Source organism: Neopsephotus bourkii, unplaced genomic scaffold (assembly GCF_033783945.1).
Source record: "Neopsephotus bourkii isolate Nb327-2 ecotype Australia unplaced genomic scaffold, CSIRO-AGI_Nbou_v1 NB_1057, whole genome shotgun sequence".
In the NCBI taxonomy this organism is placed as follows: Eukaryota; Metazoa; Chordata; class Aves; order Psittaciformes; family Psittacidae; genus Neopsephotus; species Neopsephotus bourkii.
The window spans coordinates 441,014-455,315 of NW_026901546.1; the positions used below are offsets into that span (position 1 = coordinate 441,014).

At 45.5% G+C, this 14,302-nt stretch overlaps 1 protein-coding gene across 1 annotated transcript; it reads right to left on the bottom strand.

The window, feature by feature from the left end:
* Positions 1-263: 263 nt before the first annotated feature.
* SLC46A2 (solute carrier family 46 member 2) lies at positions 264-10,446 on the bottom strand. Its single transcript, XM_061361264.1, has 4 exons — positions 6,798-10,446; positions 5,022-5,105; positions 3,251-3,407; positions 264-852 (listed from the first exon to the last, which is right to left on the bottom strand). The coding sequence occupies exons 1-4, from the start codon at positions 7,831-7,833 to the stop codon at positions 795-797; spliced, it is 1,335 nt and encodes a 444-aa protein (XP_061217248.1). The 5' UTR covers positions 7,834-10,446; the 3' UTR covers positions 264-794.
* Between the last annotated feature and the right edge of the window lie 3,856 nt (positions 10,447-14,302).

Genomic DNA, 14,302 nt, shown 5'->3' on the forward strand with positions numbered 1-14,302 from the left:
CTTAACCTGTTACAAGAGTAGTATGCTCTGGTGGTGTGAGTTGAAATGCTGGTATCGGCTTTTGAGTCATAGGTGTCCTCCCATGAACTGTGTTAAAGCACTGCTCAGGGACAGTGTGGCAATCTCCCAGAAAACAGGGGTGTGAACATCTGTTCAGGAGTGTTTTCTTGTAAATAATTACTGAAAGTGTCCTAATCTTACATTTAATGTTTTGGTTTTTTTTTTTTACAGTGGTGTTTCTGTGTTCAGTAATACAGTGTATAACATTGATTGTCCAGGCTGACACATCTTCTGTAGCAGTTGGAGATCAAGTGTCCCCTGCTGACAACTGTGCACATATGGCTTGTGGGCCCCTGCTTCATCAGCTGAAGGCACAGACCCCTGAGGTTTCCTAGCGAAGAGATGGGAAGAAACTAATGAAAAATTGATCCTCTGCTTTCCCCTTCCACACTGAATGATGTGTCTCGAAATGCCATTTTCATTTCTACCTTGTTGTCCCTCTGCATAACTGCTAACCAGCCTAGCAGAAAAGTGAAATGCTGTGAAGACTGCTGGTGTTCAATAGCAAGTGCACGTACTCTGTAAGATGATGTACTGCAGAAATAACAAGACAAACTTATTTGTCCTGGGTGAGCTCAGTGGCTGAAAGCCTGTGGCATGCTGTGAAATGGAAACACAAACTGAGATGCTTCCCGTCATGATAACTGTGGTGATTAATGTTTGTCAAGTCTTCCATTTTGGTAAGTTGAAGAGTTGATTAACACCAAAAGAGGCTTTAGCTGGTACAGCCTCTGTCAGTCAGTCAGGATCTGAAGGGAGCCAGTGGTTGAACGTTGTTTGATGGCCACGATGCTTTAAAGAGCAATAAAAATGCAGGTTACAAAAGAGCTAGAAAACTACTTTATGAAACTGTTTGATATCCCCCCCCCCAATTCTTAGTTTAAAATTCACTGTGGTGTCTGTAGCTGGCTGAGTGCTCATGTGATTTCTCTCAAGATCTGCCAGCCTTGTGTACAAGTAATGATATTGGCAACATTTGTAATGATTTGGACTTCAAGTCCTAGTAACACATGTTTGTGCTGATAATGGTGCTAACTTCTATTTGGAGCCTGCATTAAAAAGCAGTTGAGTAGCTAGCAGTGACTTGCTGTTAGAACAGCAGGGTTGTGGTAAAGAAGTTTCCTGATATTCACATAGGATTCACATCTTAAGCTCCAGTTTACACCCACTGCGCCTTGTCCTATCACTGGACATCATTGAAAAAAACCTAGCTCCATCATCCTGACACTGACTCTTTACATATTTGTACACATTGATGAGGTCACCCCTCAGTCTCCTCCAAGCTAAAGAGAGCCAGCTCCCTCAGCCTCTCTTCATAAGGGAGATGTTCCACTCCCTTGATCATCTTTGTGGCTCTGCAATTCCCTGTCCTTGAACTGAGGGGCCCAGAACTGGACACAGTATTCCAGATGCGGCCTCACCGAGGCAGAGTAGAGGGAGAGGAGAACCTCTCTTGACCTACTAACCACACCCTTTCTAATGCACCCCAGGATGCCATTTGCCTTCTTGGCCACAAGGGTACATTGCTGGCTCATGTTCATCCTCCTATCCACCAGGACCTCCAGGTCGCTTTCCCCTTCACTACTTTCCAGCAGGTCAACCCCCAACCTATACTGGAACCTGGGGTTGTTCTTCCCCAGATGCAAGACTCTACACTTGCCCTTGTTGAATTTCATCAAATTTCTCCCCGCCCAACTCTCCAGCCTGTCCAGGTCTCACTGAATGGCAACACAGCCTTCTGGTGTGTCAGCCACTCCTCCCAGTTTAGCATCATCAGCAAACTTGCTGAGGGTACACTCAGTTCCCTCATCCAGGCCGTTGATGAAAATATTAAACAGCACTGGTCCCAGCACTGACCCCTGAGGGACTCCACTAGTTACAGACCTCCACCTAGATTCTGCACCATTGACCACAACCCTCTGTCTTCTTCCCTTCAACCACTTCTTGATCCACTTCACTACCTGATCATCAAGCCCACACTTCCTTAGCTTATCTATGAGAATGCTGTGGGAGACAGTATCAAACGCCTTACTGAAATCAAGAAAAACCACATCTACTGCTCTACCATCATCCACCCACCTAGTTACTTTCTCATAGAAGGCTATAAGGTTGGTCAAACATGACTTCCCCCTGGTAAAACCATGTTGGCTGCCCTTAATGACCCCCTCATCTTTGATGTGTCTAGAGATGTTGTCAAGATTAAGTTGTTCCATCACCTTTCCAGGGATAGAGGTAAGGCTGACCAGTGAGCAAGTCACTTTTGCGTCTGGAAAGTATGAGGAGGAAAGCAGAGCCAGGGAAATGAATGTGAAGTAGCCTTCCCCACACCACCAGTCCTGCTAACACCAGGTGTCCAGTGTGCTCACCAGACCAGAAAGCCAAGACGATACAGAACTGATGGTGTAGGACCTTTCCTTGTAGCATTGCTTTTTCTTCCTAAGTGATAATACTGAAGTCAGTATGCATTAACCATATATATATCTATGTGTGTGTATATATATATAAAATCATGCCATATATATATAGAAAATCATGTATTTTATATATATAATATATATGTGTGTATGTATATATAAAATCATGCATTAACCATGCCTTTAGACTTATACTTGTTCCTGAAGTTCACCTATCAGTTGCTCTGTAGCTGCACGTTTGAGCAAATTCACCAGATCAGTGAGTGAAATGACCACCTCCTTCACCATGTAATGGTTTCTCTTTGAAAGAAACACCTGAGGGAGTCTCAGATTATTCCTTTTGACCACAGTGAGTAAGTAAACTGTAATGGATTTTTGAAAGAATGTTTCACTTTGTGTAGGATTATTCCCTCATTCTACTTATTACTATTTTTGTAATACCAAGCATTACATTCATGTGAAGGCTTTGTCCCCTGGGATTATCAGCTCTTAAACTCTGCTAAATATTCTTCCTACAGCAATTCATGTTACATTAAACAAAGAGAAGACTAACAGCATTGGCTAAATCACTTGCAAGTTTCAATTTTTGAATCTCCTTGGTATTTGTCAACTTATTTCTGCAAAATTTTTATTTCTTCCAATTTTCTCTTTCCTTTTAAGTTTACTTAAAAAAAAAATAAAAAATCCCACCTGTGTTATATACTTGAGACACAGAATCAGATAACATTGAGAAAATACAACATGTCCTTTTGGACAAAACCCTTCCTGTTCCTTACCTCAAAGGGAAAAGAGTCAGGCAGCCAACTAGAAAAGACAAGATGAAACAGAAGCCGCTGTACCAGTTCAGTGTGTTTTGATAGATCTTGTTGTAGACTGTAGATGTCACTACTCCTGTGGTGACTAAAGATAACTGCAGCAGGACAAACACTTTACCTGTAAACCAAGAACATAGTTTGTTACAGGGATAAAAAACTAACTCTGGTACATCTTGATGAATTCCGGATCACCACTGTGTGGGAGAGCCATGTGGTCATTGCTTCACAGGCACCAGATGGCAGGAGCTTGTATCTGCTTCTGTTTGAGATCAGAATTTAGTGCCTTTCCTTTCTTTTAGGCTGAAAGATGAGATTCAACCAGCAAACTGTCTGCTTAACAGTCTAGGTGTAGAGATAACTGCTTGGAAGATAAGCTGGGCGGTTAAATGCTCCTTTCCCTATAAAGTGGAAAAGCAGTTCTGGGCTAGGATCTTCAGGACAGGAGAGATAGGAGAAATTTCAGTCAGGGTCTGCTTCTGCATTCAGTCAGAATAGTGGTCCACTGGGTTGCAATATTGCCTGAAATGGGGAGGTGTGTGTGATTTAGATAGAGAAAAATGAATTCTAGTTAAAACAGCTTCTGTGCTGAAGTGCACCCTTCTGTTTCTGTAGTGGTAAAAGAGGGGAGGTGAAGTAACCCATCCTGCTGGGATGTGCAAGCTGGGAGCAAGGTCAGTGCTATACAGAGGGCTTGCTGTGCTGGCACCCTTCTCCAGCTGCACAGCAGCAGCAGCCGCCACTGAAGGGGACATAACTGCTACAAGAGGCTGCTCTGCTGCATGGCCCAGCTCCAGAGCCGATCTGACACTGTAATAGGGTGTAGCCTGCATGGCTCAAGGTGGAGTTTAAAAACAACATCGGGATTAATAACTATGATTAATTTGGGGTGTGAGCTGCTACCTGTGTGGTGGGTAGGCGAGTTTGCTATGGAGCGTGGTGAGGAATTAACTTAGTGGCAGAGCAGTATTGTGTTCATATGGTACAAGGGAAAAGGATTGCTGTAGGAACATGTTTGGAGGAGACTTGAACAGCCAAGGTTCTGAGGTCTTACCTGAATGCATGGCTAGTCCTGTCTGTTGTGCCTAAATTCAGCTCATTGGGGTAAAAATGGTAGCCTTCAATACAGCGTTGTAAAATACATGTATTTTACTGTTTTCTAATGCATTTTTAATATAAAATAATTTCTGTTCCTGTTTACCAAGAAGGGCTGATTTTTATGCAAAATTATACTTCGTTAGTTAAATCATAGTCTGACAGGGATAAATTGCCAGGAAACACTTGGAAGATGTGTTTAGAGAGCATAACTGAAAAAAGAAGATGAAAGAAATCCACCCTTTCCAAAGCTGGAAGTAAAAGAAGTCAAATATAAATGGTGTAAGTATCACAGTGCTGCAACACAATGCCCTGCTTCTCTTGGTTTTCCCTGGAGTACTGTGTTTTTGAGCAGTACCTCTGGTGTTTTCCCTGCCTTTGAGCTGCATACTGATAATCATCTTTAGAAGCATGTGTGAAAATTGTGTGGGTAAATGATGTAACTAAGGACAAGAAGTTCGGATGTGACAATCTTGCCCTGCAAGTTTCTCTGCTCCTCCCTTCCCATTTGTGATACCAACTGTTCCAGTTTTATTATGCAGAACACAGATTGCAACAATAACTTACATCTCCCTTTGTACCTTAGGCTGAATGGAGGGATTGAGGTTTTTTTGACTGGTAAGACAACCAAAATACTTACCATAAGATGATCCTTCAACATGCTTGGATAACATGGATCTGATGGTTGGTAAAGGGATGAGGGCGAAGAGCATCACTGCCCGTGCTGCAATGCAATGAGCATGTGGTTATCATCACTACCTGCTTCTTGTCTCCCAACACAACCACCACTGCTTTTGAAGACTATGGGCTTGGGCAGAGCCTTTGCTGCACTTTTTCTTGTTCCTTGAGTACCAGAAAGAAGTACAGATCCTTGGTAGGAGTGTAGGTCCTCACTCCATCCAAGCGATGCTGGGTAAGCCACCTATTGCTCCCACCAGCAGAGGTACTTTGGTACTCTCTTGGTCTAAGCCTGAAATCCCAGTGTAGATGGAATGTAGCACTGTCCTTTGACACAGAGACACTGACGATTTGAGTCTATCCAGCAGAGAGAGCATCCCATGATACATGGCTTTGATGTGAACAGTACCCTTGTCACACTACATCTGTTTTCTAATTTGGTGCTTCTGGCTTGCAGTATTTTAGGCTTTTGCTAGTGTGGGAACTTCTAGGGAGCTGGAATTACCTTCCTGTCGGGAGAACCAGCCTCAGTGAAGAGTTGGTCCATGTCTAGTGTACCAAGGTGTTTCTGCAACGCAGGGAACAAGCGTTCTGCACACTGTGTAGCAGCATGTGTTCATGACGGACATTAAATATTAAAACCCCCTATTTTTAATTCTTTTAATTTTCTTTTGTAATCGTTTCTTCCCCAGCCTGATTGCTGAAATGGACAAAATCTCTTAAAAAATTTAGCTCGATGTTTGGCTTAGTACACAAATATAATCTTTCCCTTTAGAATAACTTTGATTCTCAATTTCTTATTCCCTGTAGGGGCAGACAGATAAAGCACTTCAGGCCATTTATCTTAGACCTTTTTCTCTTTCTAGAAGAAAAACCTCAAAGCCATACAGCACACAATGCTCTTTTAAATATGAATTATCCATCTTTTTGCCACAATGGATGCAGTTCTTGGATTTTGCTTTCTGCATCCCTGCAGATGCTACCTACTAAATATAAACTTGCTTTTCGTTTGTTGTGGGATGCTGTCCCGTATGTTTATACACAGTTTGAGATTTGTACACTACATTATTGTGGTATCTAGTTGCTAGAGTAGCTCCAATATTTCACCATTAAGTTTCCCATCAGGCATAAATGCCTTAATGTAACAAAAATAAATCATAACTTAGGATGTTTGTTTAATAGGAAACCTTTGCCTTTTTTGTTTTGTTTTGTTTTGTTTTTTGTTGTTGTTGTAGCCATAAGCTTTATCTCACAAGAAGCAAGTGCTTGGGTGACACGACCTAGTGTGGGACGTCCCTGCCTATGGCAGGGGGGTTGGAATGAGATGATCTTAAAGTCCTTTCCAACCCAAACCATTCTATGATTAATGCGGTGGTGTGGTCTGACTAGCACCAATAGCCAGCAACTATTCTCACTCCCCTGTGGTGTGAGCATTGTTCTCCTGCTCTGATCTGGGCTATGATCAAGTGACAAATTACACGTCAACCAACCTTAAACTAACCTTGGCAGGAGTGTATGCCTCTTCTGGATATTGTAGGGTGTTGGGTGTCAGAGTACAAAGAGTGGGGATAGGGGACTGATAATGAAGCCCTCTTGGGTACTCTTCCTGTGACAATCTGCCTAGCTCCCTGCTCTGAAACTCAAAGTGAAGCAGACCAAAAGCCCTTCTTCTGATGCTGAAACACCCCAACCCCTTTCTCAGGAAGCACTTGCTTGTGTGAGTGGTTGTTTGACTCACCAATGTAGAAAAGGAATGTCCACCTAACGAAGGCCATGATGAGGATGCCAGCACTGAAGGATACCACTCCGATCATGATCATGGTTATATCCTTCAGGTATTTGGAGAACACAAATACACCTAGGAAGCTGGTGATGAAGATCACATACCCAGCAGCATTGCCATGTCCAATTTGCACGGCATTCCAACTTAAAGGCTCCCTGAGCAAGAAGAGTGGGAGTACATTCATTGCACCAACCACAGCAAGGTCATAGAGGATTGCTGCCGTAAACAGCATGGTGAGGATGAGTTTCGAGGGGGATACTGGAGTGGAGTTGCTGCTCTTTGCGTGGGCTGGTAGCTGGCTGCCCACCTCCTCTGCACTCTTGGGTTTGGCTGGGCAGGAATCCGCTGGCTGGGGGACTGTCAGGACAAAAGTGCTGTAGAGGAGGCAGAAAGCATAACAAGCGATGCTGCAGCTCACCAGCACAGTGCCCTCTTGATAGCGGTCACTGAAGCCAACAAAGAGGTAGCCAGATGCCATGCTTCCCAGAAAGCCAGAGAGGCCATACACCAGCTCAATAATGATGAGCCGAAGGGACCTTTTGGTCTCGGAGGAGCCCAGGGATCCCAGAGCCATGACACCTGCCCAGAGTGTGGTGAAACCGCCCGTCAGCCCATTGAAGGCAGCAGCCCCGTACATCACCTCGATCGGCCAGCCCAGCAGGATCAGGAGGAGCAGGAGAGTTTTGGAACCCAAGTAGCCAAGAAGAGGGAGGCAGATGGGGATCTTCCGATGTATTCTGTCCCCCAGCTTGGACAAGCCATACGCTGACAGCAGTGGGCTCAGGCCCAGGACAAGGTTGTAGATGATATAAAAGTTAGAGACAGCCTTTTGCTGAGCATCTTCCAGCGCGTGGGAAGGAGCGGTGGCATTGGTCTGGTTGTAGTAGTTCTTCACCACCAGCAGCAGCGCCGTGTCGTAGAAGGCACTGGCCACTTGGGAACCTGCGACCACAGGCTCAATCCACGTCCTCATCGTGGTCACCCCCACCATGCTGCTGGTGACCTCCTCTTCTTGGGGAGAGCTAGTTTTCAGGGAGATGTGCAGGAGGAAATGGCACTTCAGAAGCTCTGCTCTGGAGGTATGCTTAAGGAGGAGCAGCAAAGGGAAGAACAAAAGCTGGGCTGCACAGGATCAGAGAGTTGTGCAAGAGATGATCTGGCTGGGAGGATATCCGCACCTCACCTTGCTATGCACACTCGCACACGCACATCCCTGCGCTGCTCTGATTCCCGGTTCCCAGACAAGAGGCTTTTGTACAGCTGGAGAACGCCCTGCGCTCACGAGCTGCTGCTGCTCCTCTTCCTGGTGTAGTTTCAACAGAGGTCAGATGACCCAGGGGAATTTTTCTCTCCCAATTTAGGAAGTGAAAATGGTCAAGTAATTGCTGCAATTTGGAGTGATGGTTTGGGGTTTACTTGGTTTGGGTTACTTTCCCCCTCCCCCCACCTTTTGGCATCTTCACCTGTTTCCAAGTGGCTGCAGGAGGCTGTGTGCTTTTACTCAGGCAGTCAGTGAATTCCCCTTACCACAAGCTCTTTTTCCTTTCTTCTACACAAACACATTGTTGGCTGGTTTGCTCCTAAGTGGTCCTGTCTGCCCTGTTGCTGCACTGTGCCCATTATGCCATTGTTGTTTCAATAACTCACTCAGGAAATTACACCAAAAAGAAGCTAACACTGAAAAAGCCTGGTTTTGGTAACCTGCCTCCCGCAGCTGCCACTCTGCCTGTTGTATCCTTTGGCTTTGCAATGTGGGAATTTCCAAGAGAAAGGGGAAAAGTCCCAGTTTATCCAAAGGCATCGGCGACCACTGCACCGCAGTGAGCTGAGCTGAGCGAGAGGCTGGGAGGGGTGAGAACCCACCCCTGGGGAAGTGTTCTCCAGTCCCCACTCCTGAGGCCAGTAGCTGTGCCTCTCTGCAGTGCTGGTGCCACATGCAGCTTTGCAACTTGGGAGCAGGCCTCTGGTATTGCTGCTGCCCAGGGGACTAAGGGAAGCGACCCACCCCAACCGGCTCCGGGTGCTTGTGTGTGACTGGAACAGGATATGGCGCAAGCAGGCTGCCAGCTCCAAGGAAGATGTTTGCAGTCCCAGCTGCAGGAAATACTTGGGGGATATTTGGCAGCCTCAAAATTGCTAACTTAAATTGTAGTGTTCTCATTCTGCACTGGCTGAATAAATCGTAACAGGCAGAATAACAGTCTGTTCTAGGAAGATTTATGATGATCAGTTTAAAAAATAAATTAATGATTAATTTGCAAGAACAATGTTAAAGCCTGCATCTGTTACACTCTCTATTGATTCAGGTGACATTTACTCAATGCCTGTGTACTCATGGCTCAAGAGTTTTTCATTCTTAGGTCAGTTGTGCAATAACTCTTTTTTACGTTTCAATGCAAGAAAAAGAAGTTCCAATGAGTAACAGGGAAAGGAGTGGAATTGTCTGCTAGAAAGATTCGCTGCTAGACAATTCCAGTTTCACCAGAGAATTTGGTTTTTGGTCAGGCCAAAAGACTCCAGAAGCCAGATGTAAAATATAACATGGGGTGTTCCAACAGTTGGCTTTTTTATCATTTTTTCCCCCCAGATTTTCTGCAGAAGGTGTCCAGTTTCTTTCAGATTTTATTCAGAAGTGGGACAAGTCTTTTTCTCCAAACCCTGAAATATTTCCAGAAGATGGGAATTCCAGACAACCTTAATGAAAACCCCGCAGTATCAGCCTATGACCAGTTTAAGCAACAAACTCACTAAAGGAAATGCCACATTTTGCTTCACCCAGGGAGCCCTTTCTCATCCACCAGACATTAGAGGGAAAGATAGATGACTTTGTCCCATTCAAGCTTTAGTTTGGGATGCTGGCTATCTTGGAGTACAGAAGTACGTTACAGGCACTGTGCTTGAGAGACTGCAGATCTGCTCAACTCTTAAGTAAGGGGTATTTTTCCTCCACTCTTTGTTGCATGCACAGGCTGCCTGGCTTATTCATCTGACACTCCTGACACAACTAGGTGATATGATTTTATGCTTAATGCCTATTCAGGCCTAGATAGCTGGTGCCCTGTGCTGGGTGCCATTAGTGATCTCACAACTTACTTACATGTTTCCAGGATATTCTAAGTGTTCATTCACATTAAGTGTGCTTTTTAGAACTAGTTTTATGGAAGGATAGAATTTCATGTCATTAAATGCAGAACAGTGAGTGCTAAAGTAAGAGTTTAACACAGGCTCCGGGATATTTCCAACTGCAAGATACTTTTCATGAATAGCATATTCATTTAATGCCACAAGGACTTCAAAATTACTGTTCTCTAGCATCAGCTTTTCCATGAAGCCCAGTTCTCAAATTGCTAATATTTATAGGGACATTTGCATCCACTTTAAAATATGCTGGTGCCGCATAAGCACTGTGGAGCCATAAGAGCCTGAAGAGAGTGGCCCTTGACATTTAAAAAGAATGCATGTATTGGGTCACAGGGTCTATTCTAAAAGCAAAGTTACACTCGTGTAGCCTGTTGGAGAAGGAACACACTGTTTTAGGGCATTCCTCTCTAGAGTTGTCTTGCCTTGAAGCCCATCAGAGGCCAGGTCAGCTCCGTATCTCAGCAGCTCTTAAAGTGTTTAATGTCTCCATGTGGCAGTGTTATATGTTCCTATGTGGTATTATTTGTGGGTGGGTTGTTTTTTTGTGGGTTTTCTTTTTTTTTGCCTTTTTTTTTTTTTTTTGTTTTTAACCATTTATGATAGTTCTAGCACTTTTTCTGTCTGAATAGGGTTGCTGTAGGGATGTTAGTATGCTCAGGCAGCCAGGCTTGGCAGGTACCAGCATTTTGGAGCTTGGTTTCCAGAACTGCTTTTCTGCAAAGGTCCTTTTGACATCCAGGACTGCAATCCAACGTGGGTGCATAAGCCTTCTTCATCCCCCTTGCCTAAGCCTGCTGATGGGATCTACGATTTACAGTCTCTGGCTGGCAAGGTATTTCACCTCTGAGGTGGTAAATGAACTCTGTAACTACTCCTCCTCGGTACATGCTGATCATCCTGATACACATGGAGGCTTTGTGGCAGTGGCAGGGCAGGGCAACATGATTAAGGAGTGGGAACTGCCTAGTTCTGAGCCCAGATGGAGCTGTGGTCACATTACAGCATTGGAGAGAGGGGGAGCCGGTTGAAAACACTGTGGAGAAACTGCTATTTCAGTGATGGGCCTGTTCTCCTTTAGAAAATATGTCTGCATCAGAAGTGACCACAGGCAGTAATGACAAGCTATGCTCTTTCTCTCTGTGGTGTGGGAGGCTGGCTTCCTCACTGACTGCATTTAATTATATATTGTCCCTGTCTTCGCAAGGCATGTGGTTCTGCTTGCAGAACTTGGGGGAGATAGAGGGAGAGTGGAGGCGGCACAGAAAGCTGTGTGCAGAGGACAGGCGGAGTGACTCCTGGCTGCTGCTGCGCTACCAAAGGGATGTAACATCCTGGTCCAGGGCTGTTGTCTTGTGGGATCCAGAGCTGCTGCTGATAGATGCTAACGCCTGGATACTAACAGCAGCCCTGTTTCAGGGGCTCTGGAAAACAACCTCCAGGCTGTTAGGAAACTCTCAGCGCTGGTGTCAGTGACTGTAGCACGACATTGCTGTAATAAAATGCAGGACCATGCCCTTAACAGGTGTAGCTGGAGGTGTTCCATACACTGAGACCCCTGGGCCAGCAGTCTGGCATTCAGGAGGTGCAGCACCACCAGACATGTTGAGATTACCTATGGGAACATCTACTTTCATGCGCTCACGAGAGGATGAGGAAGTCCAGGCCATAGGCAGGATGAGCACATGGTGCCTCAGTTGCCCATGCCTTGAGGCCCCACGTGTTGCCCCACACAAGCAAAGCCCAGGGCAGTGTGCAGGCTGCAGAAAAGCTGGAAAACAGATTTGCTGCAGGGGGAGACCTCATGGGGTGTGCTGGCCTGAAACACATGAGGAAGGGTGATCCCATGACAGGGTAGGGGACGTCCATCAGCCTTCCCCCAGAAGAAGCTGGCTGTCCCGCTTTGGAAGCATGGGAGAGCTGGAACCAGCAGCGCTGCCCGGCTTCCTTTGTGACAGACACTGGCTGACCAGGCAGCACCAGAAACCTGTGCTGCCACGCTTCCGCCAACAGATGAAATGTTTCGTTTGTTTTTCTCATTTCAGTTTCCTGCTTACCTGGTTTTAGTCTTCTGTGGGCTGCTCCCTCTGCTGGAAAGACAAAATCATCCTCGACATACGCTTTCTGCTGACCTGGCTTGTCTTTTTCCTTAGCTTGAGGAATTCAGGCAATTAATAGTGCTGACAGTATGCCTTAATTGTGTGTCTTAACATCAATCCTCTGCATGGAATCGGGAAAACAAGCTTCTTGCAATACATGGTGTCTGCCTGATCAGCACAGGACGAATCCCGCTGTAGTTCTTAGATAAGCCCTGTGCCAAATGATTCTGTGTGTGCACATCCTCCTTTTCATTAACATCAATGTATTTTTTAAATTGTTGTCAAGCTGCATGGGTTTGGTGTGGGAGCATTGCAAAGTTCAAGAGTGTGTGGGGAGCAACGGACTTGAGAAATGGGATGAAACAAATATCCTGGAACTACAGCTGGAGCAATCCCATGTTAAATAAGGCAAAAGTGGATAGTCTGGAAAAATGAAATAACTGCAGCAAAACATGACTGTTAAAAATTTTCAGTACTGCATGAGCTACAGTCAATAATCCACAAAATCCAGTTCAAAACCAAAACCTGCCCCCCCCCCCCGAGTGCTCTCCAAAGCTATTTAGAAATACTTTTTGTTGTCTACTTCACCGTTTAATTTGTAATGTAGGTCTAGAAACTCGTGTGCCAATGGTGAATGGGTACCAAGAAGCCTACAAACAGATCTAAGTAATAATAGATTTGTGAAAAGCATGAAGGGTGAATGAAAGCTCTGTAGAAGGAGCGCGTGAGTGAATTTGACTTGGGCTTTATCAGATTGAAGAGGAACTGTGTGTTAGGGGTGGACATGAATCAGAGGAAGGCTAGACAAAGACAATACTGGAAAGGTTGATGTGCCAGATAAAGGAAGAAAAGAGATAGTAAGCCACACATCCTTGTGGAGTGAGGGGGAGGAAGAAGAAAAGAAAAGCGAGTGAAAAGGGAGCACTGTTTTTTAGGCTGATAGGACCTTTGCCAGGTAACTCAGCCCTTGACAGGTACAATTAAAGTATCTCTCCATAAGTCTGTAGCTCCATGGAGGTGGGAACACCAGCAGGCAGGGGACACCAGGACAATAAAGAGAAAAGGGACAGATACACCTTATTTCCCAGAGTGAGATATGGAAACAATCAAAAGCATCATAAATAATTAAAGATAGAGCCTCTGCCTTGTGCTTCCTGTAAAGCATAGCACTTCCTGTGGAGAGGAGTGAAGGTAAAATATTTCTCTAAATCTTAGTTCTTCTTCTGTTTGCACCTGGCAGATCCCAGGTTAGCTCTCTGCATGGCTAAAAGTATGTTGTGAAGGCAGGTAAAGCAAGCACTGAAGCCATCACCTGCAGTAAGCCTCAGTGACATCCAACCCCAGACACCCAATGCTGCTAGATGGCAACTTGCTCATCACAGCCTCTCTCTGCTCACTCTGCTGGGCTAGGTCCTGAGCATAGAAATTGGCAAGAAAGATTAACTATGATTTTAGTCACTTGAGTATTTAACATTTCCAGGCTATTGCATGCGCAACATCCTGTTAAAGACATTCAGGTCTTTTGTTTAAAAGCCACGAGAAGCTACATACATAACCCAGAAGCGGAAGATGCTGCAGCACACTCCAGTGACATTTGGGAGCCTTGCCATTCTGTATTTCCATGTGGCAGGCAGCTCTTCCACTGGAGGGTGTTTATGAACCACTGCAGTTCAGAAATAAAAGCCACAAGAAACTCATGAACAAGCTCTCAAACCCTCTCCTTGATTACAGAGCACCATCTGCTCAGTGCCAGGCAGCTCCTCCAGGGACCACTCCCCAGGGTGGTTTCTGAGATGCCGTTGCGTGGCAGTGCGTTTCACTGTGCTCACTGTAGAAAGTCCCCAGCGCTGGCGGAGGACTTGAGGCAACCTGGTATCACGAGGTGCAGATGATAACAGGGACAACCCTGTGTTTTTTACAAGTGCTGCAGCCACACCTGGCTAATCACCCAGGTTGCAGCCTGAGGGTGGGACACTTGTTTGGAGCTGGCAGGGTGGAGAGGTCCCTGGGACAGGAGGGAAAAGCACCAGCATCCTCCATGAGGGTGGCTGGGAGGCTATGGGGGACCATGTCTGTATCCACTTTGCTGCAGGATACCAGTGGAACGTGGCAACAGTGGGGTAATCTTCAAATGAGAGAGCAAAGGTGTGCCTGGGTGGGCAAGCTGCAGCCCTGGTGCTGAAGGAGGCCTCCCTGCAAAGCAGCAAGAGCTGCTGAGACTCT

Coding starts and splice junctions, on each gene's coding strand:
- SLC46A2 (XM_061361264.1), bottom strand. CDS start 7,833: ATGGTGGGGGTGACCACGATGAGGACGTGGATTGAGCCTGTGGTCGCA. Junction 3,408..5,021: donor TGTTGAAGGATCATCTTATG/GTAAGTATTTTG, acceptor CTTGGTTTACAG/GTAAAGTGTTTGTCCTGCTG. Junction 853..3,250: donor CTGACTCTTTTCCCTTTGAG/GTAAGGAACAGG, acceptor TGCTCTTTAAAG/CATCGTGGCCATCAAACAAC.